The sequence below is a fragment of the Micromys minutus genome (assembly GCF_963924665.1).
Source record: "Micromys minutus genome assembly, chromosome: 1".
Classification (NCBI taxonomy): Eukaryota; Metazoa; Chordata; class Mammalia; order Rodentia; family Muridae; genus Micromys; species Micromys minutus.
Genome location: NC_137969.1, coordinates 155,256,832 through 155,283,929, shown reverse-complemented (window position 1 = coordinate 155,283,929; position 27,098 = coordinate 155,256,832). Strand labels below are relative to the sequence as shown.

General features: G+C 46.4%; 1 protein-coding gene across 1 annotated transcript in view; it reads left to right on the top strand.

The window, feature by feature from the left end:
• Nucleotides 1–1,018: 1,018 nt before the first annotated feature.
• The window catches only part of PLB1 (phospholipase B1), a gene marked incomplete at its 5' end in the record, with an annotated part of 119,854 nt that continues 93,774 nt past the window's right edge, over nucleotides 1,019–27,098 (top strand). Inside the window, 8 exons of the mRNA XM_080932949.1 lie at nucleotides 1,019–1,079; nucleotides 15,647–15,708; nucleotides 16,715–16,787; nucleotides 17,840–17,898; nucleotides 22,949–22,995; nucleotides 23,492–23,535; nucleotides 26,113–26,200; nucleotides 26,510–26,561. Of these exons, the coding sequence (XP_080789075.1) occupies nucleotides 1,019–1,079; nucleotides 15,647–15,708; nucleotides 16,715–16,787; nucleotides 17,840–17,898; nucleotides 22,949–22,995; nucleotides 23,492–23,535; nucleotides 26,113–26,200; nucleotides 26,510–26,561 (486 nt within the window). The remainder of the gene's footprint in view (nucleotides 1,080–15,646; nucleotides 15,709–16,714; nucleotides 16,788–17,839; nucleotides 17,899–22,948; nucleotides 22,996–23,491; nucleotides 23,536–26,112; nucleotides 26,201–26,509; nucleotides 26,562–27,098) is intronic.

Here is a 27,098-nt window from a genome sequence, read left to right as displayed (position 1 = left end):
GTGGTGTCCTAGATCAGGACTTGATAAATGAAGAGCTACACGACTCTCCGTTACTTTAGGCTCAACACAGTGAAGCTCTATATGGAAAAATACCTACGCCAGATGGAGAGCAAGATCTGAGTTGGGTCCTGGGAACCAGTTCAGGGCTCCCTGGGGAGCCAGTGTCCAGTGGCTGCATCACGGAGCAATCGCTCCTGTGGGGGAAAGATGAACATGTCACTCTCAACAACTTTGTCACTCAGGTTTTAAACTCTAGCTCAGTGTAGCTCAGTCTGCCCAGCGTAGTCTGAGCCCCGCAGCCCCCACTTCCCATGACCAGTGGAAACTGCTGATGGGGTGAGAGTGAATTCCACCCTGGCTCACCTCTCAGCCTTTGTGAGTCCCACAGTTCAACACCCAGACAATGAGTGTGCGGAGTCATGGCCATCAGTGCATTTGGAGGCAGCATGGGGCAGAAAAAAAACTCCCCTTGAGGTCCAAACTAGAGAACCTGGCGGCTCCTGAGTCTGGGTGGAGATATATCTCAGACTACGAAAGCTGCTGTTTGGTCAAGAAGCACTTTGTTTCTCTGTGTCCTTTATTTTCTGTAAGCCAAGAAATAAAGGTAGATGAGGTGAGACTCAGAGATGTGCCCAAGATTCCATGGTTGTGTTACATAAAGGAATTCCTCAACATGTGGGATGCTAAGGTCTATCTTCACTATAGCTGTTTCTGCCACCAGCAGGCTCTGGACCCCTGACGTCATGGGAGGAAGCAGAGAGACCACCATACATAGTCCTGATCTTTGGGTGTCCCTGATGAGAGCAAGCTACCCTGTCGTCAAGCTTCTGCCTAAATGTTAATATTTATCATTTACAGCCAGCCACTGCCCCCTTTCAAAGGTGAACACAGTAAAATTTATGACAGGTGTGCTATCAGATCCCAGAGGAACATAAAAACAGGAGGGAGACTGGGAACTTGTTCGTCTGTGGAAGGAGGCCAGTTGCTCAGAGGCTGCAGCCACCTACAACACCGAGGGATGGAGCTGTGGCCAGGTGTCTCCCTGGTGGGACTGCTGCTGCTGCTGGGACAAGGTAAGTGTGACATTTGATGAGTCACTGAATGTCTCCTTCTGCTGAGACGAAGCCACAAGGGTTTAGTTTGCCTCTTGTGGGATGGGAGGGGCAGCCTGTAGAACAGCTGAGAGTTAGGGGTCTCTGTTGGGGAAGGGCAGGTCTTGGGAGAGATAAACATGGGTGAGTTGTGGGACTCTGGTGGGGGAAAAAAGCTGTGAGTGCAGAGTCACCAAGATTTCTATTACTTTGTGCTATGTGGCCTGGAAACGTTCTATCTCCCTGGACCTCAATTTGCTTCTTATTTAAAATGGGTGGTAGAGATATGAAGAGTGCTTGTTTATCAGTACAAGGCCCTGGGTCCAATCTCCAAATACCTCAGAAGATAGAATCAAATGGTGTATCAGTGTCAACTCATGATTATAGTTTTCTGCTGCGTTTGCTTTTTCTGTTAAGGACAGATGAAGAGGGACCAGTGTCATCAATCCTAAAGATGCTCATAGGTTTCAGTTGTATGATGTACTTAGCTTTGGTTGAGCCACATAGGCAATGACCAGGACTTCATGTTTCTTCGGATGCTGAGAGTGTGAACAGGTCCTGCCCCATCCTCTCTCTGTCCATGCTCCTTGGCTTAGGAAGGCAGAATTTTGAAAGCAGTAAAGAACCCTGAGCAGATATTCTCCCCTTTCCCTACCTGAGGCCTGAGTAAGGCCTCACCCAAAGCCCTGGAGCCACCCTAACAACAGAGGGGGTGTAGATGAAACAAAGGCCACACTGCTGTGACCCCAAGAGTCCTGCTGCTTTTCCAGGGTAGGAGAGGGGCTCAGTGAACCTCTGGGGAGACTAGTAGTGCCTACTAGAATTTCGCTTCCATGGTCTGTAGTGAGACCTAGGGAAGAGCTCCTCCTGCATATTGATCACCAGGTTCTTTTTTTGTGCAGTAGTGAGTCTGTTCATTTTTTGGTAGTTTTACCTTTACCCGTGGGTTATTCAAGCTCTGCATGTGTGCTGTCTACTGGCTGTTTGGTGAGTGAACACATATGAAGCCTGTCTCTTCAGTCCCCAAAATCCATCTTTTTGCTCTCTTCGTGGAAAGAGGCAGAGTTCATTTCGTGGAAATAGGTGATTAGCACCACATGGAAACCATAAGCCGTTTATTCAGAGTTTGCTGAAAGATGCCATAATTTGCATTCTGTAGACTAAAAGGATGTCAAGGGAGTGGGAAAGCCTGACAGTGGAGAAGCAGAGGCTTTAGCTCTGCCATGACAGGGAGGTGTTGGCTGGAGGATGCTGGAAACACACTAAGAAGTAGGGCATCTTTGGCAATTTACTTGAGCATGTTTGGTTTTCTCTAGTTCAGTGGTTCTCAGCCTGTGTGTTTTGACTCTTTGACAAAACTTTATCTACAAAAATGTTTACATTACAATTCAACACAGTTACGGGGTAGCAATAAAAACAATATTATGGTTGGGGGTCACCACAACATGGAGAACTGTTCCAAAGGGTCGCAGCATTGGGAAGGTTGACATCCACTGCTCTAGTTGAACCCGAGCTGGAAGCAGTTACAAACAACACAGAAGGATGAGATTTGGCAGCTGTGGATGTTGCTCGGACTCCCAGTATTTTTGGATGTTCTGTCATGATTCCTAAGGTTTGAAGAGTAAATCTTCTCTATACACGTAATACTGTGTATCTTGTTTAAGAGTGCCTACCTTGAGGTCACAAAGAATTTCTCACATTTCCTTCTGTGTTTGCTGTTTCGTGTAGGTCAGTCTCGGCACATCTGAGATTGATTTAAGAGAGGAGCCAGTGTTGTGTGTGTTGTTGTTTCCTCCGAGATGACCCCTAGCTGTCTCAGCACCACTGATTGACAAGTCGGTTGTTTCCCGCTGCTCCCATGAGCCTTTGCTTCACAGGTTAGGGATCATAGGGATTAGGTGTGCTTAGCAAACTCCTTTGTCTATTTCTCTACCTATAATATATCACCATCACTTGGTAGCTTCATGGCGTGCTCTATAATTTTACAACATAACTTTCCATTTCTCCTTTTTTTTTTTTTTTTGAAGTGTTTTGGCTTTGGGTTGCCTTATACATTTATCAGCTCATTCATTTTTTAACCACAGATTTTGTTGGTATTTTGATAAAGATTGCTTTTAGTTTATGAATCAAATTGGGAGAAATAACCATCCTTCCAGTACTGAGTCATGCAAATCGTGACTATATATGTAAAATTTAATTCCTAGTTCTCAAAGTTTTCTTCTTGGGTCTTGCATGTATTTTGATCAATTTATTCCTAGGTAAATATTTATGTTGAATGACAAGAGGATTCATTTTTTTAATTTTAAAAGTATATATTATAGGCATAACATATTAAAATTGTTTTTTACATGTCAAGTTTTGAGCACAACTAAATTCTCATGTATTCCATATGCTTCTCCATGGGAACTTCCTCTAATCACAGTGTGGTTGGTCCTTCCGTCTCCCTCTCCACCCCTCTTTCTTTTGTTCTTGTGTTTTGGAGGTCTCTAAAGCTCTGCCTACATTTTTACACAGAAGAGGTGCTGTAGGCATTGCTATCTTCCAAGTTCTAGCAGAAAGTGTTTTCTTTTTCTTCCATTTTATAAACTTTATTTAAGAATAAAAAGAGCATCCAAACTAACCAGACCCCATGTCTGTACAGTGTCAGCAGCCGCGTGATCTTTCTATGGCTCGTTTGTGAGTGCACTTTGAATATCCCTGAAATGCACCAACATGAAAGGGTTTTTTGGGGGGAGGGCACAGGGCAGAGGATTCAGAAGAAGCCCTTTTGAGACCAACATCTCAAACACATCTGACTCTGGGCATCTTAACAGAGACTCAACCTGTGTTTCCAGTGAGACTAAGAAACTTCTTCTTCTTAATCTGCAAAAAAAAATTTTTTTAAATCATTAGTGGATATTGACTCCTGCTCTGTCTCTCTCTCTCTCTCTTTCTCTCTCTGTCTCTCTCTCTCTCTCTCTCTCTCTCTGTCTGTCTCTGTCTCTCTGTCTCTGTCTCTCTGTCTCTCTGTCTCTGTCTCTCTGTCTCTCTGTCTCTGTCTCTGTCTCTCTGTCTCTGTCTCTGTCTCTCTGTCTCTGTCTCTCTCTCTCTCTCTGTGTGTGTGTGTGTTACAAGCCTAGGGGCATGTGCATATGTGTGTATGCATGCAGGGCAGAGGTCAGTCCTGGGGTGTCATCCTCGGTTCTTTCTCCACCCATTGTTTTGAGACAGGGTGTCCTTCTGAAGCTGGAAGCCATCGTTCCAGCTGAGCTGGCTGGCAATCTCCTTGATCCTCCGGTTTCCACACCCTCCTTCCCCACCCAGTTCTGAGGTTACAGATGTATGCGATGCACGCAGCTTTTAGTGGGTGCAGGGATCAGAACTCAGATCAGCATGCTTACATGGTAGGCACTTGACCAACAGAGCCATCTCCCCAGTCCCCAAGCAATGGCTAACTTTAATTTTAAAATCAGATTTCTCTGTTTTCATCTTTTAAATATCTACAGCATCTGTACTCATGCCCCTCCTTTTAAAATGTATTGTCATCATCATCACTATCATCATTGTTGTGTATTTACTGGTGGTGAGAGAGAGGCAGATAGATAGAAAGACAGACAGACACAGAGACAGAGAATGTGAGGCTGTATACTTTCCAGGGTGCGTGGAAGCCAAAGAATAAACTTCTGGGAGTCAGTTGTCTTCTTCTCTCTTGTATTTGAGGCAGGGTCTCTGTTTCTGCAATGCTGTGTACTTCGGGCTAGGTGGCCTGTGAGCTGCTGAGAGAATCTCCTGTCCCTGTTCCTGCCTTACTGAGGAGGGATTTTACACGCACATCTCTATTGCCGTCTCACATGAACTGTGGTCAGCAAGCCCAGATGTCAGGCTGGCCTGGCAGGTGCCTCTACCCACTGAGCCATCTTTCCCTCTTCTGTGTGTGCAGGAGTGTTGGTATTGGTAATTTGTGGCTTAATCCATTTCCTTTTCCTTGCCTATTGGCAGTGCTGGGGATTGAACCCAGGGTCCTGTGTGTATTACGCATGTAGTATGTTACCACTGGGCCCATTCCCAAGCAATTTCCTTTTGTCTGATTTAACATCCCAGAGGTTTGTCCATTTGAAGAACCACTTTTTGTGAGCAATTTTCCGTATAACAGCTATTTTCCTCTGCGTACCAAATAACACTACAACTCAGTGGATCGGAGCAACCACTGCTTTGTTTTCTCACAATTCAGGGATCTGCAGTTTGGGAAGCTCCCATTGAGAGCATCTCACCTCTCTCCTAATAGTGCTGCCCAGAACTGATCTTGGATTGATCTAAAATGACATGTCTGGGCTTGGCATTCTTGCTCTATTTCCACATTGCCTGTGGAATTTCTAATGTGCAGCATGCATGTTATATAATGACCCCCTCTACCAGAGCACATAAAGAAAATCCACAAGAGGTTTTTCTTTTTAACTGTTAAAAGATTGTATTCCATTAGCATTCATGTATGTCTGTGTGAGGGTGTCGGAGCCTCTGGAGCTGAGTTACCGGAACTGAAGTTACAGACAGCTGTGAGCTGCCACGTGGGTGCTGGGACTTGAACCTGGGTCTCTGGAAGAGCAGCCAGTGCTTATAACCAGTGAGCCATCTCTCCAGCCCCTGGAAGAGGTTTTCTAGTACCCAGGCCCCAACATCACTTCTGTACCTTTAGGGAGCCAAGGTGGGTTTCAGGGCTGGACTTGACTCATGAGAAGGGAATGGTGTTTGCAGCCAGATGGAAGCTATAGTCAGTCCACCAAGGCTCACACAAAGGGGACATGCCATGGTGTGGGCGGGGGAGTTGGCTTAGTCAGGAAATTGCTGGCTGCTTAAGCATGAGGAACTACAGCAGGGTCCCTAGAACCCACATAAGAAGCCAGGCATGCAACCTGTACCTTTCAAAAGTTCATAAGAAGCACATCTGTAACTCTGGTAGCAGTAAGGGAGCCTGGGAGGTTCTCTAGGGCCTGCCGACAGCTAGTCCTGCTAAAAATCAGAGAACTCTGGGTTCAGTGAGAGACCTTGCCTCAAAATAAACACACAGGATCATCAATAAAGAGCAAAGTAGAAAGATGATTGAGGAGGATTTCTGACGGTGACCTCCAGTGTCTACATGCATCTACATGCGCATGTGCCCACAAATATGTACATACATACTTGCCCCACACACATATATGTGTATGCAAAGCCCACACTGTGTGTTTATTTCCTAGCATATAAATTTCTGTGGACTCACCTTGCCTGGCCTTCCTGGTGTGTCCCTAAGTTGTGGTTCGATGGTATCACCTGTGTTGACTTGCTGGCCAATCCTTCTGTCTTTTCCTTATGGCTTTTTTCTGTCACGTGCCTTGCCTTGTCACCTCTCTTGCGATGCCACAGTCCCTCTAGGCACTTGCTGGATTTATCCCCACACACATACATCTTCCCTTCTCCTTTAGTTGTGTCTAATTTGTTGTTAAGACAGATTTAAAAAAAATTTGAAAAACGCTGGTTTTATTTTTCAAGTTTATTTTACATTTAGTTTGTCATAAATTTATTTAATTTGGCTTAAATACACAGTATATATTACTATATTTTATATAGTATATTAGCCACATTTTAATTATTATGTAAATATAACTTGGTAACCTTGACTTCTTATGAAAACATCGTTTTTTTAAAAGTTACATTTTTGCTGGTAATTTCAGCATACGACACTTTGTGATATCTGTGCTCTATTTTCTCCATGATAACTCTCACCTGACTGTATGTCTCTGTGCTTGGTTTGGATGGTTATGTTTCCTGAGTCTTGTACCAGCCTCCCTGAAAAAAATCTACCCATGATAGTCTTTGGGGCGTAAACTGAAGGTGATCAATTTTAGAGAAAATATAAACATAAAGGTTTATGCCTCAGACACTGAGGCCTTCGCCTTACTTCAGACTAAATTTCCCTAGAAGAGGCAAACCGGAGGCCAAGCATTCACACAGCTTGTTCTAGCAGGGAGTGGGTTCCCAGAGAGCACTCTGAGAACACTCCAATCTGAGGATGCTCAGCTTCCTTGTACAGTCTGTGTGTAGACTGATATGTATAGACACCCGAGTATCTAGGTAGATTTCAGCACTAATGGAACGTAAATGCCAAGAGTTGCGGGGCCTGCTCATGTTTATCTCAGATATGGTTTTCCAACTATGTTCAACCTGCAGTGGTCGGATCCATGGACACAGGACATCCAGCTGAGAGGGGCTGACTCTACACAGCAACTTGTGCTGAAGATGGACTTTGTTCCTAGTGTTCCCATGGCGTAGACAAAACCCCGAGAGGCTCTGTAACTTACCAAGAGTCATTCAGCTAGCAAATAAAGGAATCCAAGTTAGTCCCAAGTTCAAGTCCAGAGCAGAGCTGTTCTTGAACCCAGTGGAGGATCTAAATGCACTTCTGCTTAAACTTGAAATTAATCTCAACATATCACACATGTAAAAACAGATCCTTGCTTAAAAACTCAAACTTATAAAGCATTACCCCCAACTGCTCTTGTCCCCAGCAAGATGGCAGGAAAGCACCCCCCCCCAGGTAATAAAACACAGGTTTTGTCAGATTCCTTTTCCTCACATGGCTCTCAAATCCCCAAAGAGACTGTCATATCTGTGGATTTAAAACCCATTGCCTTGGTGATACATCCGAGATACTATTAAAGCAAAGTCAGGGGAAGGAGCTGAAGGGACTGACCTCCATCACAGATGGGAGTAAACTGAGGTGATTGCAAGAAACCAGAGTCCTGCCTGGAGTTTGGGTTCCCTTCCCTTCCCAGCCTTCTAGAAACATTATCATTACAAGTAAGAGTGAAAACAGATCTTAGAAAAAACCTTGTGGCCCAGCTCCTTCAAATTACTGATGCAAGGAGGAAGAGACTGGCCGAGGTCAATCATCTTGGGACCCTGAGTTCACCCATTTCCCTCTACCTCTTCCTCTTGCGTCCCTGTCCCCGTCCTTGCTGTTACTCACATTTGTCCTCACATCCCTGCTCTGAGCTCCTAGCACAGGTATGGGATTTTCTCTCAGGGCTCGAGAGTCTACTTTCCTGGAATGTCACCTGTACCTTGTAGGTTTTTAGGACTTTCTGTCAATCATCATTTCCCTCAACCTGGCATTTTTGCTGCTGTCAATTAGCTGTCTGAGCACCCTGGGGAGAACCCAAGTCAGGCTGAGCCTGTTTAGCAGATACTAAAGAAATTGTTAGGAACCCTCTGGGGAGAGAGCTTGGGTCTCACGGAATCCCCCGAGGAGAATGAATTCCCAGCACTGACACGGAGAGCTGTGAGGGCAGCCATAGGTTCTGAGAACTGATGGGCGGATGGGGAGAGAGAAGTCTGACATGGGATGTGCTACAGAATTAGCTGGCTTGAAATAAACCCGGAAGAACAGACAAGGGGGGTGAAGGAAGGGAGGCACACATGTTCAGTCTGGGGCAAGGTGCACCCCTTTGCCAAGCAGGCTGGTCAGGTTAGAGCCTGGTTCCTTGGAGAGTGAGCACACCTATTGTTCTCCCAAGCTGTGCCCTAGCCTCTGAGCAGGAGCATTGGTGGACTCCCAAAAGGGCCAGTGTGGTTCTCCTGACTTAAGCCACCATTTTCTCTTGTATGGAAGTTCTTTTCCTTCATATCAAACCCACCCCATCTCTGGGAGGAGATATGCTGACATGCCTCACACTTCCTCACTTCCTTGAAATTCCTCTTGGGCTCTCTTAAGACCATTTTTTCCCTACCAACACCATCATTTAGCTTTGAGAGATCTCCATGGTCTTTCTGTTTTGGCCCCAGTAGCTGTGCCTGATACAAAACAAAGTCAAGAAGAATATATAGGCCAAGGGTAAGACAGCCAGTCAACCATGAACATGTCCCGTTCCGAGAGCATGTGATCCCTTAGAGTGCAGGGTGTGTGATGTTGGAAGGGGTGGACGTAAGAAGATGGAGGAAATGGGAGGTATATTGGTCTCCACCCCAGGCAGGTGGCGAGGTCTTTTTTGTCACTGAATATTTAGACAACATTGGTTTGGGACTTCAAAAATCATCTCTGATGACTTTTACTGCCCATCAGGCTAGAGGTTGTGTCTCCTGAAAGGGAATGGTAGTGTTCTCTTTCGACAGATTGATGATAAACCTACACTGACTGTAAGGGCAGCTGAAAACTGTAGTCTTGTAGGCATAGCCCCAGGACAGATTTCCATATGGTGACAATTCAGGGACCTTATTCGCTTTCTTGTTGTTGTGACAAAGTATCAACAAGAAGCAATTTAAGGGGGGCATTTATTTGGACTCAGGTTTTGAAATGGTCTACTTCCTAAATTTTCTGGAACCTCTTTTATCCATCAGTACCATCAGCTAAGGACCTAGAATTCATACACAGCCAGTGGCACAATTTACACCCAAACTAGTACCCATACAATAAGCTTCGTATGATGTCCATTCAGAAGGCCTGTGGCCTCAGACTCCATTAAAGAGAACTGAAAGCCACATACTAGTCCACTAGTGTCTTCTGGATGTCTTTGGCAAGTTTAATAGCCCATTAGATCACAGCTTCCTAGGGCAACAAACAAGGTCATTGAAGAGGCTCACCCCTTCCGCTATCGTAGTATTCAGAGACAAATATTGAGAAGCCGGCCCCATCTGTCTCTTTGAACTTCAGTGTCACTTTCTACTGACTGGCGTGTGACTGCTCACATACCACACCGACGAAAGGATGACGGTGCTTCTGGAACTCTGAGGTGAAGCCACAGTCAGTGACTTGGAGTTCTCTGACTCAGCTCGCAGGGCTGGTCACAGAGAATGCTTGCTCACAGAACCCACAACATTCTGTAGGGCATGCGTATGAATGTGACTTGCGAATCACCCTTAGGAGCCTAGCATCATCCAGAAGACGTGCTTAGAGACTGCAGTGCAACTCAGGCCTGCACGTTCACTGGTGGTCTGGTCTTGAAATCGGTAAAGACATGAGGTTCTCAACCTGTGGCATCTTCCTTTCACAGGAGTTGAATATCAAATTTTTGCTTAAAAAATTACAGTTATGAGGTAGCAACAAAAATAATTTTATGGTTGGGGCTCTCCACAGCATGAAAAACTGTATTAAAAGGTCACAGCATTTGGAAGGTCTAGAGGATTGTAAACCCTGCCTCTAGAGTTGTCATGAGGACAGTACCCTTTACAGAGAACCCAAAAATTTAATGCACCCCAAAGCATGACCTCAGCTCCATTTCTGCTGCTCTTCATCTTCCTCACTGATGCCCAGAGCCCTGCCTCCGTTTCATCCAGGAAGGTGATCTTTGCTTACACGCACAGCTCTTGCCCACACAGCATTTTCCTGTTCTTTGATCCTCACAGAAACTCCAGGAAGAAAGTAAGGAAGCCAGGCTCGTTCCTGTTTTATAGATGAGGAAGTCCAGAGACAGAGAGATTAAATGTGTGGTGATCAAGGTCACCAGATGGGGCTGTTCTTCCTCAAGAAAGGGATGGATTGTGGGAAATTGTGCTTTGGGCACACTCAAAGTGGACAGACAGCAAGGAAATGTGCAAATTTGATGTGTATCCTGCTTTAATTTGGGTTAAAAAAAAAAAAAAAAAAAACACCGCACCTATCTCTGGCCAGCTGCTAGACTAGCAACAATGGGTTGTCTTGTAGAGTCAGGTTCTTAACTTGGAAGAACACGAGCACTACCCTTGGGACTTCTGTAATGGAATCTTAGCATCTTAGACCCTTTGCAGCCCAGTGGAACCTGGATATTTTGGAGGGTGGGGGCAGTGTCTAGATATTGGGGGAGCAGTAGAGAGCCGCTGCTTGACAAGGGAGTCTCTGAGGGAGACACCTGTGTACTGCACCTCTTTAAGGCCTGCTGTCATGATGGGTCCCTGCTAGTTCACAGCCCCAAAGGCTGCCGCTCTAGTGTGGATGATGATGTCTGCCAGACCTGTGCCTCGGAGCACATGTGCAGGTGCTGTGTCCCTCCCTCCTGGCGGGATGGAAAAATACATGTTTTTTTCCCTGACTGACCTGACCCGGGCGGGGGTTCTTCAGGGACCTGAGAGCCCTTCGCAGATCCACCAGACTGATGGTAAACAACTTTCCAGAAGGGAAACATTCCCTCAAGACCGGGTGACTGGAGGTCAGTGATGTTGCAAGTGCTTTGTGATGGTTTCTGCCACAAGGCCTCAGGCACTGGGGAGCACAGACAGACTTTTTTCCTACATACCTGATAGAAAGCGAAGGGTCGGAATGAGTGAATGAGTTCTAAGTGCCCCTCAAAGACAGTGGGGGACAGAACAAAGGGCTGTAACTTTCCATGAGGATTAAGACTTACAGCCTCTCTGACAGCCCAAAGCAGTTATTCTGAGACTGTCATCAGGTTCTAGAGCCTTTAGACACATGGGTAATCTCGGCTACAGACTGCAAGTGTCTGAAGGATGATGTATGTGAGCGGGCTCCCTGATGCTTTCTTGCTCATCACAGCAACTCGTCCCTGTACGTCTGACCTGTGTCCGACCTTTACAAGTGTGTTTATTCAGAGGCCTGGTCAGGCGGCTCAGTGGTTGAGAGCCCTCGCTGGCTGATCTTCCAGAGGACCTTGCTTTGGATTTCCAGCCCCCACATGGCAGTTCAAAACTCTCTGTAACTCCAATTATAGGGCATCTGATGCCTTCTTCTTGGTCTCTGTGGGAACCAGGCATGTGTGTGGTGCACAGACAGGCATGTAGACAAAAAAACAAAAACAAAAAAACCCCTATGCATAAAATAAAAACAGATATCCAAAAATTCAAATTTAAGTTTATTCATTGACAATTTCGTATATACATAATGTATTTGGTCATATTCCTCCTCATTATTATCTCTCACTTCCCTCACAGCCCCACTTACCCTCCCCCTCCCTCACAAACTCTCTAACCCTCCCCTTCCCTCACACTCCCACTAACCCTCCCCTTCCCTCACACTCCCACTAGCCCTCCCCTTCCCTCACACTCCCACTAGCTCCCCCCTCCCTCACATTCCCACTAACCCTCCCCTTCCCTCACACTCCCACTAGCCCTCCCCTTCCCTCACACTCCCACTAGCTCCCCCCTCCCTCACATTCCCACTAACCCTCCCCTTCCCTCACACTCCCACTAACCCTCCCCCTCCCTCACACCCCCACTTACCCTCCCCCTCCCTCACAACCTCTCTAACCCTCCCCCTCCCTCACACTCCCACTAACCCTCCCCTTCCCTCACACTCCCACTAACCCTCCCCTTCCCTCATACTCCCACTAGCTCCCCCCTCACACTTCCACTAGCTCCCCCCTCCCTCACACTCCCACTAGCTCCCCCTTCCCTCACACTCCCACTAACCCTCCCCTTCCCTCACAGTCCCACTAACCCTCCCTCCTTTACTAAGTAGTCTTTCTTCTACTCTCAGGTCTGCTTTGGTTTTATGACCCACTGGCTTTAAATATGGGTGTTTGGTGAGCTTGGGGGGGGTCTATCTAAAAGAGCATGGGTCATGCCTTACCAGGGTCTACACCACTGAAGAAAATGATTCCTCTTCCTCAGTAACTATTAACCTCTTTGTGGAGGAGTAAAGCCTCAAAAGTCCATATTACAGCTGTTCAATGTTGGCATTACCACGTCCATCTTACAGATGAGAAAACCAAGATTTGGGGAAGTTGACAAGACTCGGGGTCAAGGGACACCCTGTGTGTTCCAGATCTGGTCCTGGTTTGGGAGCTGGAAGCTGTGTTCTTGGTTTGGGAGCTCCCTGGCAATGTCTGCTCTCCCAACATCCATCCCTGAAGATGTAAGAGTGGTCTTTTAAGCTCCTTTCCACTTCTTACTCTAATCTTCCCTCTGCTTGAATACAGTGTCTGCCTGTGTATGCTTCAAGATGCTGTCTGTTCCGGGTTTTTCTCTGTCTTCTTTTAAGTGCCGTTTTTCCTTTCAGGTCTCCCACCCACTCTGAGGAGGCTGGTGCTGGTCATTACAGGCCCACACTCCCACTTCACCTGGATGACCTCTCTTCGGGCCCGGTGGAAACCATAGATCAGTTGGCAGACTAGGGACATGGGTCAAATCTGGCCTGTTGTCTACTTTTGTGCAACTTATGACATAAAAGCTACTTTTACATTTTGGGGGGAGCGTATCTATGTCTAGAAACACCAGCTTTTGAAAAAAACTCATAATTTCTCTACCATACCGTTTCTGTTTTGTTGTCAAAGATTTGGTTGACTATATTTTTTTACACCTCTTTGGCCTCTATTCTGCTCCATTGGTCTGTCTGTTAATTTGCTAGGACCACACTGCCATGATCAGTAATGTACAGTAATGTACAGTAAGGTGTGGCATTGTGTTGCATTGGTCCTCAGTGTTGTGTGAGCTCTTTGAGGTCTTTAGCATCTCTGTGAAAACTTTAGAGTCAGTTTACTGATCCCCACGAAGAGTTCTACACTTTTCTATGGCTCTGAAGACTTAAAAGGGAGAAAAGCACCTTCCCACACACAAGAACTGTGTGGGACAGAAACTGTAGTCTCTGTGGATGAAGTTAATGCATTTGCACACTGCTTGTCGCTGCTTTCACAATATTGAAATCGTAAATAGAATGGAATGGCCATGACAGGGAAGAGACCTTAGGTTTCTACAAGACCTAAAGTGTGGACTATCTGACCTTCATAGAAAGCATGTGTCAGACCTAGTCTAGGTCTTGGACATGTGGCTTATACTGAGTTTGCTGCTTCCAAGCATGACCTTTGCCACCATTTGCTGTTCATGTTCACTTGGATCTAACTTGAACCTTCTGGAACTCACTTAGCTGCATATAAGGTGAGGTTGTGATGCTTATAGAGTATCATAAGGATTAAAGCAATTATTTTAGGTAAGTGTTCTGAATACATAGGAGCTGTATGGAATCAATGGCTAACACTTAGCTTAAATCTGCTATCCTGGCTTGGGAATAACATACCCTGAATGGTTTAGACTCTGCCCTGCTGACTCATCTCTCCCACCACTGTAGTAACAGCATCTTTAAAATCTTCTCTTCCAGACTAGCCTATTTCCCAGGGCTTAGCTTGACGTTTGTGACATTTGTGACATTTGCAGCTTTCAAGACCAGCTTCCTCTATTGCTGTCACCCAGTTCTTCCTTGCCTCCCAGTCACAGATCGAGTGCCCCAGCTTTTTCCAGAACTTTATGCTAGCCCACACCTCGTTGATTTCCTACCATAGGGCTCTTTCTGCTCAGAAAACAGGCTTCTGGGAACTTGAGAGCCAATAAGCTCCGGAGGTGGGCTGTAGGCATTGTTCATGGAAACTGGTCCCTCTGGGGACAGGAACTGGAAATGTACTGTTTCTCCTTCATGCAGCTCTCGATAAATTATTCTCTGGGTCAGAAAGTAAAGCTGCCGGAGAAGGCTGGGGTGGAAAATTTGTCAAGCCCTGTCTCTCAGGTCCCGTTAGCTTTCCCCAGGGTCTGCTGCTCAGACATACGGTGCACACTGGGCAGAGGGGCGGGAGAAGCATCAGAGGAATCTCAATCCACGACCAAGTATCATCTAAAAATGTGGAGCTGCTTAGACAGATATCAGCATTACATCACAAGAGGAAAAACACACATGTTGGCACATGCCTTTAGTCTCAGCAGTCAGAGACAGAGGCAGGCAGATCTCTGCGAATTGGAGGCCAGCCTGGTCTATGTAGTGAGTTCCAGGCCAGCCTGGTCTATGTAGTGAGTTCCAGGCCAGCCTGGTCTATGTAGTAAGTTCCAGACCAGCAAGGGCTATGTAGCTGGAAGTATGCTGGGATGAGGAGCGTGTCTCTGTAGTCTATGTGCCTGTCTTGTCTTCTCTAGTAATCCCCATGACTACCCTGTCTCAGTGTCCTTCAGAGCATTTTAGTATGCCATGTGCCTTTCTTGCTTTGTCCTAGATCTCCAAACAATGGCAGCTATCTGTTCAGCATTAGCATTCTGGCAAGGAAGCAGTATAGCAATCTGATAATGTGCCCATGCAGGACATGGGGTGACAGCCTATCTTAGACAATACCTCTGTACCTTGACCTGGGAATTATTCTACCACAGTGGGATGTATTAATGGAATCATGTTATCCTAAACTATGATAGCTGGAGAGATGGAATCTGTGCTTTTCTTCAATAAAGGACATTACTAATCCTTGGGGGTGGGGGGAAGGCTGTAAAGTTTGGGTAAGTTCAACTTTAAAAACCAGCTCAGTGGTGCTGGGAGGTTAGTCTGTATCTAAGACTAATAAATCCAGTACTTAGAACCTATGTAAACAAGCTGAGAGTGATGGCATGCTTGTAAGCCCAGTGTGGGGAGGCAGAGCTGGGAAGATACCAGGAGGCTTGCTGGCCAACCAGTCTTGTGAGGTGGATGAGCTCCAGGTTCAGTGAGAGATTTTGTCTCACAATATAAGGTGGAGAATGACTGTGGAAGACACCATCTCCAACACACACACACACACACACACACACACACACACACACACACACACACGCATACCTGGCAAAAATTGAATTAGTTTTGTTTACTTGCTTGTGTGTCTGTTTTATAGGGCCCTCCCAAGTCCAAGGCTTTTCTGGAAAGAACACATTGGCATGGCAGCCCCAGCAAGTGGTAAGAATTTCACCCTGGTGGGAGGTGTGGGGCCGGGGGGAGGGAAGTTGGGCTCTCTTCTAGTGAAAAATCCAAATTTCTGAGCAGGTTAGCGATGCCTCATTAAGGCCTTGACAGAATGGGCCAAAGGGTCTGCTTCCCCAGGCCAGTCAGGCTGCCTGGCAGGACGTTACCATGGCTCCTGAAATTTGGGGCTCAGCATCCTTAGAGATGGATGGGTGGTTCCCAGAAGTGACCTGCCAGCATTATAAATGGGCGTGTTATCACTGTGAACCTTGAAGCAGAAGTTGTAAGTTATCCGAAGGCATCTGGGTGAGGTCTTCCCAGAAAGTCCACAAGATAAGAGATGAGAGTAAGTGCTGGACATCTCTTACTGTAATCAGTAATTCACGAGAAATGAACTTATGCTTGTGGGATACCGAGAGAGCTCCATGCTCTGCCTGCCTCTCCTGCAAGGTTCCCTAGCACTTCCTGTGTCTCAAAGCCTGCTGTGTTATTCCGACAAAGAAGCCCCTCTGGATTCCTGTCACCCATACCCAGAGAGACCAATGCTGTCCTAAAGACTTGCATGCTGGCCAGCATATGTCCCCTCTGCTCTCAGTGATCCATTTGCCAATCTGGAGGAGACAGAGGAGGCTCCTGGGTTCATATTTACCCAGTTTGCAGCAGCAACTATGCTCGATGCCTCGTGTTCTTTCCTGTGTCACAATAGCAGAGGGACAGGCATTAATAAACGAGGGGCTGTTTATTCTCCTTCATCTGCCTTCCCTCTCCACCACACTATTCCAAGAATTGCACGTGCCACTTGCTAAAATCCTCATTAAGAGACACGTGTCCTGGCTCGCCAGAAGACCCATGAATGGAAGTTGGGAAAATGTGGTCATGCCAAGTGTTGCTTCTGGATTTTGAGCCTGGGAAGCCAAGGGCAAAGTCATTTCTACACCAGCTGTGTTAGCAGGCAATACTTGTGTGCGTGGAAACTGATGTTTTGTGTGTTTGGTTTCAGCTTCGGACCCTGAAGGATTTTTCATTCCCTTGCAAACCAAAGAAGTTAGAATTGAGTGTGCTTTCCAAGTCAGGTATGTAGCCACTGGCCATTAGCTGCAAAGACTCTGTGTCCAACAGAGGCTCTACCTCCATCTCTTTCCTGCATCTTGGTCATTTCTCTCTCCCTTAGCGCTTCGCCACACTATCTCAGTGGTTCTCAACCTGTGGGTCATGATCTCATGGAGGAGCCGTACATCAAATATCCTGCATACCAGACATGTACATTCCGACTCATAACAGCAGCAAAACTTACAGTTATGAATTAGTGATGAAAATAATTTTATGGTTGAGGGTCACCATGACATGAGGAACTGTATTAAAGGGCCGAAGTATTAGGATGACCTTGTAGCCACATTGGCCATTCTAGTCATCCCCACCTATTATGGGCTAGGTTGTTCTAAGACCTGGATGCTCTAATGGTTTTACATCTTAAGTGGCTGGGTGGGTGTAAAGGATGTTAAATACACACACACACACACACACACACACAGAGAGAGAGAGAGAGAGAGAGAGAGAGAGAGAGAGAGAGAGAGAGAGGACGTGACTTTCCTTAGGTTTCCACTTTAAAAACTTTAAGAAAAGTGGAAAATGGCATCTTTTATTTTACACTTAAATCCCCCCATTACACAGCCAGGAAGTTTGGTCTCTAGGAATTCACCCCTGTGGGCTAAAGAGATGTGTATCATTTGCATTTTTCTAGTCACTGACTACAAGCTACAGTTAACCACTGGGTACCCAGATGGCCTTAATTTTAGTCTCTGGGCTCGTCACCTATCAATCATAGATCAGAAATGCAGAGTCACAGGTAAATGGGAGGGGGCCAGGCGAGAGCCATAGGACAGCGGGACACCGGCTTGGAGAGACCAAGTGCAGCTCAACAGTGTGGCCTCCAGAGGAGAGGGGAGCCTTGAGTATGGGTTCCAGGATTCCCAGTGAGGACAGGATTCTGACTTGCCAGCAGACCTGGTCTTGGTGGCTGTACCAAGGCTGTATGGTGTGGATCTGCTCTGTGTAGCCCCACAGGGCATTCTCTGCCTACCTTGTGGTAGATCTGACCTTGCCCTGTGGACTCTTATTTTCACAGTTCATGCTCTGAGACCCTCCAACATTAAACTCGTGGCAGCCATTGGCAACCTAGAAACTGTAAGTATTTCCTGTGCTCGACTCAGGACACCATTTGGTACTGGTGACATTGTGAATAAGCTCCTGATGTCTTGGCATAATGTTCCACTGGATGCATGCATGGTAGCACAAACTTGTCCTCAGGAGGTGGAAGCAGAAAGTCAGACGTTCCAGGTCATCTTCGGCTACATAATGATGTGAAGGCAGGTGGATTCTATCTCAAACAGGGCTCCATTTGGGAGAGAGTGTTGAACGAGTCAAAGACATGCTAAAATCTTAGAGGACCTAATTTTTTAAAACGTCAAAGGAATGCCTAGGATGGCCCCAGGAAAGGGGATGTTTGAAGTTTCTCATCAATACGTTAAATTCATTTCTCAGAACCTTTGCCAACAGTTTTGAAATGTGTTGTTTAGGTTTTCTCCAAGGTACTTGTTTTTATTGAACATAGTCCCTTTTTATCACCTATCTCTTAGCATTCACATTATCTCTGTCAATTTCTCACCTCTCTTTCTGCCGTTAGTCACCCTTGATCCCCTGGGCTCCTCTTTGCTGCTAATTTCACTTCGTATATCCATTAATGGTTTTATGTATCTATAGAAGATATGGAAACTGCAATCAAGAGAAAGTGCACGGTTTTTGTCTTGCAGAGACCAGCTTGCTCACTCCATAGGATTGCCTCCAATGGCTTCCATTTTTCTTTCAACATGACTTGATTCTCAGCTAAGAAAAAAATTCCACTATGTATATAAACCACATTTTTGTTACCCTCTCCTGACCCCTGACCTTGATGGGCACTGGGCCATCACAGACTGCATGGACATACATGCTGCAAACATGAAGTAATTTTAGAAACACACCAACTTTGACAAAAATGTATGATTGTGGTAAATATGAATTTATACAGCTTCCTATCTTAGCCACGTAGACCTTCATTTATAATGTCTAATACAATGCAAACACAGGAAGTGGTGACAAAAAGATGTCCACACGAGCAGGGATGTGTCACTTCCTCACCCCCCTCCTTACTGCACCCACCACCCTCTTAGAACCCCCCTCCATTTCTTAAAGCCTCTTCCCCCTCTCTAGTTTCAAGGCTGCTCCACAACCCTCCTGGACTTAAGGACGCTGTGTTCTGCCACAAAACCACTCACACACCCATGTTTAAGCAACCGTCCACACAATAGCAGGGGACAGGAGCAGCCTAGCTCTGTCATCATGTGAACGGTTGTGGGCATGTGCTACACATGCACCATGGAATTTTACTCCGTCACAAGGGAAAATGAGGATGTGAAATGTGCACAAAAGTGGATGGAACTGGGGAATATGAATGAGATGATCCAGGCCTGCAAGACAAACATCTTCTCTCCTTTGCAGATCTGAGCTGCCATCTGAGTCATTTTTCAGTGTACACTCAGTAACATAGAGTATGCTCCCACTGTATAACCAGTCTCCAGAACATCCTTCATCTTACAAAACCGAAACCCTTCATTCATTAAGTAACAACTCACATGGCGGTTTCCCAGCCCACAAAACCCACACTGCCACTTTGGGTTTCTGTGAGTTTAACCAGAGACTTCACATCCTTAAAATCATGTTGTGTCTGTTTTTATGTAAATAGCTTCTTTTGCTTGACATAATTTCCTCCTGTGCCAGATACTTCCTTTTTAAAAGTGACTAATATTCCATTGTACACATGGACATACCATATTTTGTTTATCTGTTCACACATGGATATGAGGTTGTGTCAGCTTCTGGCTATTGCCAATCCTGCTAAAAACATTAAGTACAAATAATCACCCTGAGATCCTACTTCCATTCTTTTGCACAGATACCTTGAAATATAATTACATGACAATTATACTTTTAATCTTTTCTAAGGAAGTTGAAAGTGATTATGCATTCTTGTAAGTCCAATTTAGGAAGCTGAGGCAGGGTCAAAGCAGATTTAAGGCCAGCCTGGGTTAGATAACAAATTTCAGACCAGGCTGAGATATATAATGTTATTTTCTTCTAAAAAAATTCTTCTTTTAAGGCTGCATTGTATTGGTTTTCATAGAGCTTACAGGATTCACATTCCCATCAGTAACGCACAGCATTCCTGTTCTCCATATTCTTCTCTAGTTTTGGCTGTGGGCCTAGCTTTTAACAGCTGAGCCATCTCTCCACCCCCCCCCCCACTTAGTCTCAACACTTATTTTCCTGTTTTTGTTTGATGCTGTTGATTGGTTTCTTAAAGGTTTCTTTCTTGGGCTTTATTTATGTGTATGTGTATGTGTATGTGTATGTGTATGTGTATGTATATGTGTATGTGTATGTGTATGTGTATGTGTCTTCTGTATATAGCTACCATGTATGTGAATGGCTTCAGAACCAGAAGGGGGAAATCAGATCCCTTGGAGCTGGAGTTACAGATGGTTGTGAGCCATCCAGCATGGGTGCTGGGAACCCAGCACAGGCCCTCTCTGGAAGAGCAGTCAGTGCTCTTAACCATTGAGCCATCTCTCCAGAAACATGTTTGCTTGCTGTTTAGCAGGCATGAGGTGACATCTAATTGGGGTTTTGGCTTTAATTTTTCTAAGGATTAGTCGTGTTAGGTACTGTCTTAGTTAGGGTTTTGCTGCTATGAGCAGACACCAAGGCGGGAGCATGGCCACATCCAGGCAGACATGGGGCTGGAGAAGCTGAGAGTCCTACATCTTCATCTGAAGGCTGCTAGCAGAAGACTGAAGGCAGCTAGGATGAGGGTCTTAAAGCCCATGCCCACAGTGACACACCTACTCCAACAAGGTCACACCTCCTAATAATAGTGCTACTCCCTTGGCCGAGCATAGACAAACCATCACAGGTACCTCTGGCTTGCTTTTTGTTTTAAACTCTGAGTGGCATGTCATATGTGGCCATGCAAAGGGGGGAAGAAGAGGGTAAACAGAAAACTAGACGGTGTAGGGCAATGTCATGAGCTCTTATCGGCTCTCCCTGCCCTCATGGCACCTACCCTGGGGTTAGCAAGAAGCAGAATCCTGTATCCTTCAAGTTCTCATGACCCTGGCTGGGCAGAGGACTTGTCATCAGTGGCCCTTTGTCCCAGAACTCTCCTGTGTCTTTTACACCCGAGTCAGGAAGCTCTCCCCTCCCCACCAGGCTCTTCTTCCTCTAGTCCAGCCTGTGCTCCTTCAGTCATAACCCCTTCCTCCAGGCCCGGCTCAACCCACTGAGCTATGGCAGAACAGGCCCACCCAGAGCTCAGGGGATTCCTAAGTTTCCATCCCCATTCCTCTTGAATAGCTGGTCTCTCTGGAACTTGCCTGGGATACTCACCCTTTTATATTTGGGAATCCCACCTCCTCTTAAAGAGTGTGTGGGGCTCTCTGGCTCTTCCACATTGGACAAAGACACTTCCATGGGGTCATGTTCTAAATCAAAAGCTCTCACGGGCTTGGACCTTCCAGCTTCATTTTAAGATAGCGTTCCTACTCGTGACTGGTGACGTTGTTTGCTGTCGTTCCCTCCTCCCTTCCTGGATGGGAGTCAGGGCTACAGAGACAGAACAAGCTTAGACAAGGATGGTGTCATTAGTCCACAGCCAGGCCCTCTACTTTCAGAATGAGCCTTGAAGGCCCAGTCCCTTGTAGGCCACCCTTCTCTGTCTGCCTGAGAGCCACATACGTACTCAGCTAGGGTTGTGCGATAAGAAAACAGTCATAGAGATAGACAGACAGACATAAATAGTGGGAGACTAAACTTTTAACGTCTTTAAGGTTGAAATTTCTGCTTTGAGTTTCTGGAGACTCTGAAATGAAGGCATGCTCACTTATTTGGGATTCGCTTTTGAACATTTTAAAATAAGATATGCAAATATTTACAAAATTTATTGTTAATAGTCCCTGTAATTGCATATTTCATACAATAATAATCCAGATGTACGGGGTGAAAAAAATGAGAAGATCCATTCCTGTCTTGTGCCATAGGAAAGAACACTGGTCATTCTCATGGTTTCTGGGGCCTCCCAGATGTGCCTGCCCATCTTCTGGCCTGCCTTCTCTCTTCCTTCCTTCTTCCTTCTCTTGACCACCACCTTGCCTGTCGGGGCAAGATCTGCTCTCCATCAGCCAATTAGAAGAAGCAAATCTGTGGTCCTAAAATACTGTGTATCTTTAGTTCAATCAACCACCAACATCGAAACCAGGAAATTTCAAATATTTGTGTTTCCAGTATCTGACCTATAAGGTCTCTCAGACATAGGTTCCCTGTCTCTTGGGAAACTATATGTGCAAGCTGGCAGGCAGTGTCTCCTTTGGCTTGAACCAAACTGTCTACATGTTGCCACTATACCTGTTACATTCTAGTTACCAACTAGTTACCAACTAGTCACCAAGTTACCTACTTTTACCTTCTAGTAAACTTGACAGATTTAACCTTAAACAGATCTAAACGTTGTGTGTGTCTGTGTGTTAAGAACTATGAAAATGCTAATAATAGCTAATATTTGTGGGTGCTTTCAATGTCTTGGCCACAGCTTCAGGTCTCCCTTGGATAGGATAAAATTATCTTCCTTTCTGCACCGTGATTACCAACAAGGAGTAACCTGCATTACCCAGTATTTCATCGAGGGGAAACCAAACTCCCTCTAATTGTTGAGAAAAATACCCATTGTTCAACATTCACTGAGTGCTTACAGAATGCCAAGCGCTGAACTGGGTCAAAGAAATACAGCCAAATGCAACCAGAGGGTAGCAGCTACCTGGGATGCCTCTTATATTCTAGTCAAAGGGAGAGCAGAGGCACCCTTAGGTCATGGAGGAGGATCTTACTTTATACACCAACCTTTTGATTCTGTGTAGAATATAATGTGACTTACGTTGTGTTTAAATCTATGCCCCAAGGAAAGCAGTCTGCCATTTTGTTATGAGGGTCAGACTGACAAGCAGTGGAGGAGCAGAGTGTGCTTCCCCCCCCCCCCCCCCATACAGTGAGCAAGGTAGACTTGGTCTTTCTTTGGACTCGTAGCCTCCCTGAATCATGCTGCCTTCCACTGGCTGACTTACTCACACCAAGTATCTATCTCTTTCAGCCTCCGGCCCCTGGCTCTGGCACGGTCAACATGGAGAAACCTCAAAGGTACCCATCCTGGAGCACAGCTGGCAGAGACACACCACACACACCCTCATCTCACTCCTTGCTCCACTGATGGGGGACATCAAGGAGCAGAGAGTTCAAAGTCTTTGCTTAAGGGTTAGGGGTACAGCAGTGACCAGAACCACCCAGAACCACCCAGAACCTGGGGTTCCTGTGGCTCCTCTGGGTGAATGAGAGAGAAGTGGCAAAGACCAGAAAATTGGAATTCCTGTGACTGGCAAAGGGCCTCCTCCCTCTGCTCTTGGAGGACCTTTTAGGGTTTGGACCAGAATCATTTTACACTAGACTCAGTGTCCTCTTCAGCTTTGGACAGAACTAGAGAGCTTGGGAAGAGAATCCAGAGGGAGCTCTTTGTCCTTCACTGCCCCCAAAGCAAGGATAGGCTAAAGCTTGTTAGGAAATGGCCTATGGTGTCCAAGGAAGAGGCTCCCGTGAATGATAAATGCTGTCTGATCCTGTGTGATCACCTCTTTTACAGCATTGAGAACGAGCCACAGAAGGTGTGCATGGGAATCATGACAGGTGAGTCCTGAGTTTCTACACAGACCCCAAATTGTCCCTACCCCCAAAGACACAGAAGACATTTTGTTGATAAGGAAGATGCACTGTATTGCTTCATTACATCACCCGTGCCTGGAAAGAAGGGAAGGCATGCCAGGGAAACTGATAAGGGAGGCAAGAGATAGAAGGTCACAGGTCCTGAATAGAAATCACAAGAAACAGACAGGGAAAGGGGGAACTGGGAAGACAGGACCAAAGCCTGTGGGCTCCTGCTCCTGTGTGACTACCTCAAAGGTGGATTCATGGCACTTACCTAAGAAAAATGTCCTGGATCCTTCCTCCTGCCCAAGAGGAAGAACAAAGCCTAATTTTCTATTTATTTGTAAAATAAGACTTTATTCTATAACCTCTCCTTCACTTGCCATAGAAACATTCTGGGCTCTGGGAAGGGAAGTGAAGAAAGTGAAAAGAGTAATAATCTGGATTAATATGCCGGCTTCTCTGTATCCAGATGAACCCAATTGCTGTGATCTGGCATCTGCATTTGATGCCAGAGGACCTTTGTGACTCTCATAGGCTACACTAGAGCCCTGGGTCCATAATGCCACTGAGCTCGCCTGGGTAGTGTGCCATCCTGCTGCTTGTGAGATGAGTGAGCAAGGCTCAGCTGCCACCCCGCCAGTGATGAGCAGAGGGTGGCTGGTGCTCTGTCACGAAGGATCTGTGATGTCCTCAGTTCTTAAAAAGAACAAGGATGAGGAACCTGTCCATCATGATCCAGTAAGGAAGGTTGAGGCTACTATCCAGCACTCCTGTCACCTGATTGGCTAGTGAGGGGCTGATGAGGATTAGGATGGAAGGAGTCAGAGTGGCCTTTCACTAGGTGGCTGTCACAACTATGCTGAGGCCTAGACTTGTTTCTGTTCAAATGGTAGAAGAGAAGATGAGGTGGTCAGTGTAGGGGCACATGAGGATGCTCTTTGGTCTCTAGAACCCCCGCACCACCCTGTGAAGATGCTCTTTGGACCAGGAAACCCCAGGACCACTTTGTTTCTTTGCCTGGTTTTTTGTTGTTGTTGTTGTTTGTTTGTTTGTTTGTTTACCACTATCTCTCCTCAGTCCTCCATGTTTAACCACAATCAGGAACCCCACTTAGGCAGAGGGCAGCAGAGGTGACAGGGAGGGCTGACCTTGCCCCTGAAGTCCTCAGCATCAGGACTTCTGAAGCTGAGGGTGCTCTGAGTAGGGAGGAACACATAATGTCTGGCAGCCATTACTGACAGCCATGGCAGGAGTTCCACAGAGAAAGTTGTTTAGGGGTGTCCAGACCCATTTAGTGCATGATGGGGTTGACCCAGGCACAAATGTTTCCCTCTCTGACCTGAGTTTTAGAGTACTCTAGTGACCTCCGCATCAAGCCACACCTTTCCATCTGAGGCCATTTTACATATGGAAAAACTGAATGTGGAAAACAGATACAGACTTTTCCCCAAAGTTGTCATTCAGTAAGTAGCAGGGTCCCTGGAAACCCAGGGCATCTATCCCCTCGACCCTTGTCTTTTTGTTCTGTCCCCTACAATCAGGGAACCCCCAAGACTACGCAACCATAGACCAAGACCCCAGCAGGTGAGACAAATTGATAGACAATTTTTTTTGTGAAAAGTTTTAAGGGGAAGTTTGTTCATTTTTAGTTTGGAAAGTAGTTCTTCCAGTGACTTAGTATATGTGTGCTCTCACCAGCCTTTAGCAAGTGTCCTCACATGAGGAAGTGGTCCCCACATGCACACATGTGTGTCATTCTTATCACATTGAACTGAGTCCAAAGCTCTGTGCTTCTTACCCATGAGCCTGGGATCCTGCAAGCTCATCACAGATGAGAAAGCCTGGCTCATGTGCATGGGGTAAGGATGGCAACCCTGAACTGTGTGACTTTGGTGACCACCTGTGGTCATGAAGCCAGTCTCTTGACCCCCAGCCCAGCTTTTCTCTCTCTCCCTGCCTGTTATCTGCAAGTGTGTACACCCAGAGAGAATTCTCCTGAAGCCCTTTGAATCTTGCTTCCATAAACCTTGGGCTCCATGAGGATCAGGCAAAAAGAAGGGGGAGGAAGAGGCATTTGCCTCTGCAGCCCACCCTCCCTGATCCGCCCTGTCCTCTCTGAGGAGCAAGACGCGACTTAAACATTCCTGACAGCACTATTTTTGGCAGTCTTCTGGCTGTCAGCTTGGTGACATGTTCTCTGCATGTTCCCCGGAGCTTTCCCGCCCTGCTGTCACTCACGAGGAGCAAGGGAGAAGACGGGAAGGCAGCCCAGAGTTCCGGTTCTAATCCCAGCAGTTTCTGTCAGCTGGGGGACCTGACACTACTTGCTTGATGTCTCCATTTCAGTCTCCTTGGGAGTAAATGAGGGTACGCCTGGAGAGCAGTCGACCTTGGGCCTGGCCGACGTAGGCTGATGCTCGATTTAGCTCTCTTCCCTTTCCACGGTCCACCTTGGGGGTCACCTGATGGCAAAAGCCTTGGAATGAAAGCAGTAAGGCTTCTTGTCACCCTAGGTTGTCATTAGTCTTTTGAGGTGACCCCTGGCTCTCTCTGTAGCCCTTTCAGATATCATCAGACATTTCAACCCTTCTGTTCTGATGCCCACGTGTTCTGGGAAGAGCGCCGCAGCCCACACTGCTGCCGAGTAAGTTTTCTTCTTCCCCCTCCCTCCCTGGGGTTGTACATGCTTGCTGGCCTTGGGTATGTAGGGACTTGAGGGAACTGACAACTGTCAGAGAGCTTTGAAATAGAGGACTTCATTAAGTCAGTGTCCAAATAGCTTTCCCCTGTTGATTTCAGTGGACTTTAAAGGTTAGGCCAAGTCTGTGCCTCGGAAGCCAGGGCAGTTGAGGGCAGTCTCCGGCTCAGACATTGGCAGCTGCGCTGGGGTGAGGGCGTCAGCTTCCTGAACCTTAAGAATACGACCTTTTTGACTGTGCTTTTTACTCCTCAGAGACTTGTGGATTCAGGCTAAAGAGCTGGTGAGGCATCTGAAAGGCAACCCGGTAAGAGGCATTTGAACTCTGATGTGGGCAGAATGTCCAGGTTTTCTGCAAGACAATGGCCCGAAACAGAGTGCTGACGGCCCTGGTGCACACCTCACGTGTCCTGGGCTCTTAGGAAATGCCCCTTTCACTATAATGTTCTGAAGAGCACTTCAGAGGAAAGAGTAGCAGGCTCTGTTTAGGATGATTTATTTGGGATGATTTCTTGTGTGGAAGCAAGAGCAGAAGCTGGGCAGACGGACCTAATGACCTTTCCACAGACAGGTGGCTGGGTTCTAGAGAGACTGGCTTGCATATGACCTGGACTTTCCGCTTATCGCTGTGTGATGCTGGGCAAGGCACAGTCGACGTTCAATAAAAGCCACTGGCTATCATTGTCATTGAAGCAGTGATTGCTATCGTGACTGATTACTCAGTGCTGGGGAAATGGCTCAGTCAGAGACAAATGCCTATTGTGTAATCTCGAGGACCCATGTTCAATTCCTAGCACCCACGTAATAACTAGGCAGAATGGTATGTACCTGTAGCCCCAACACT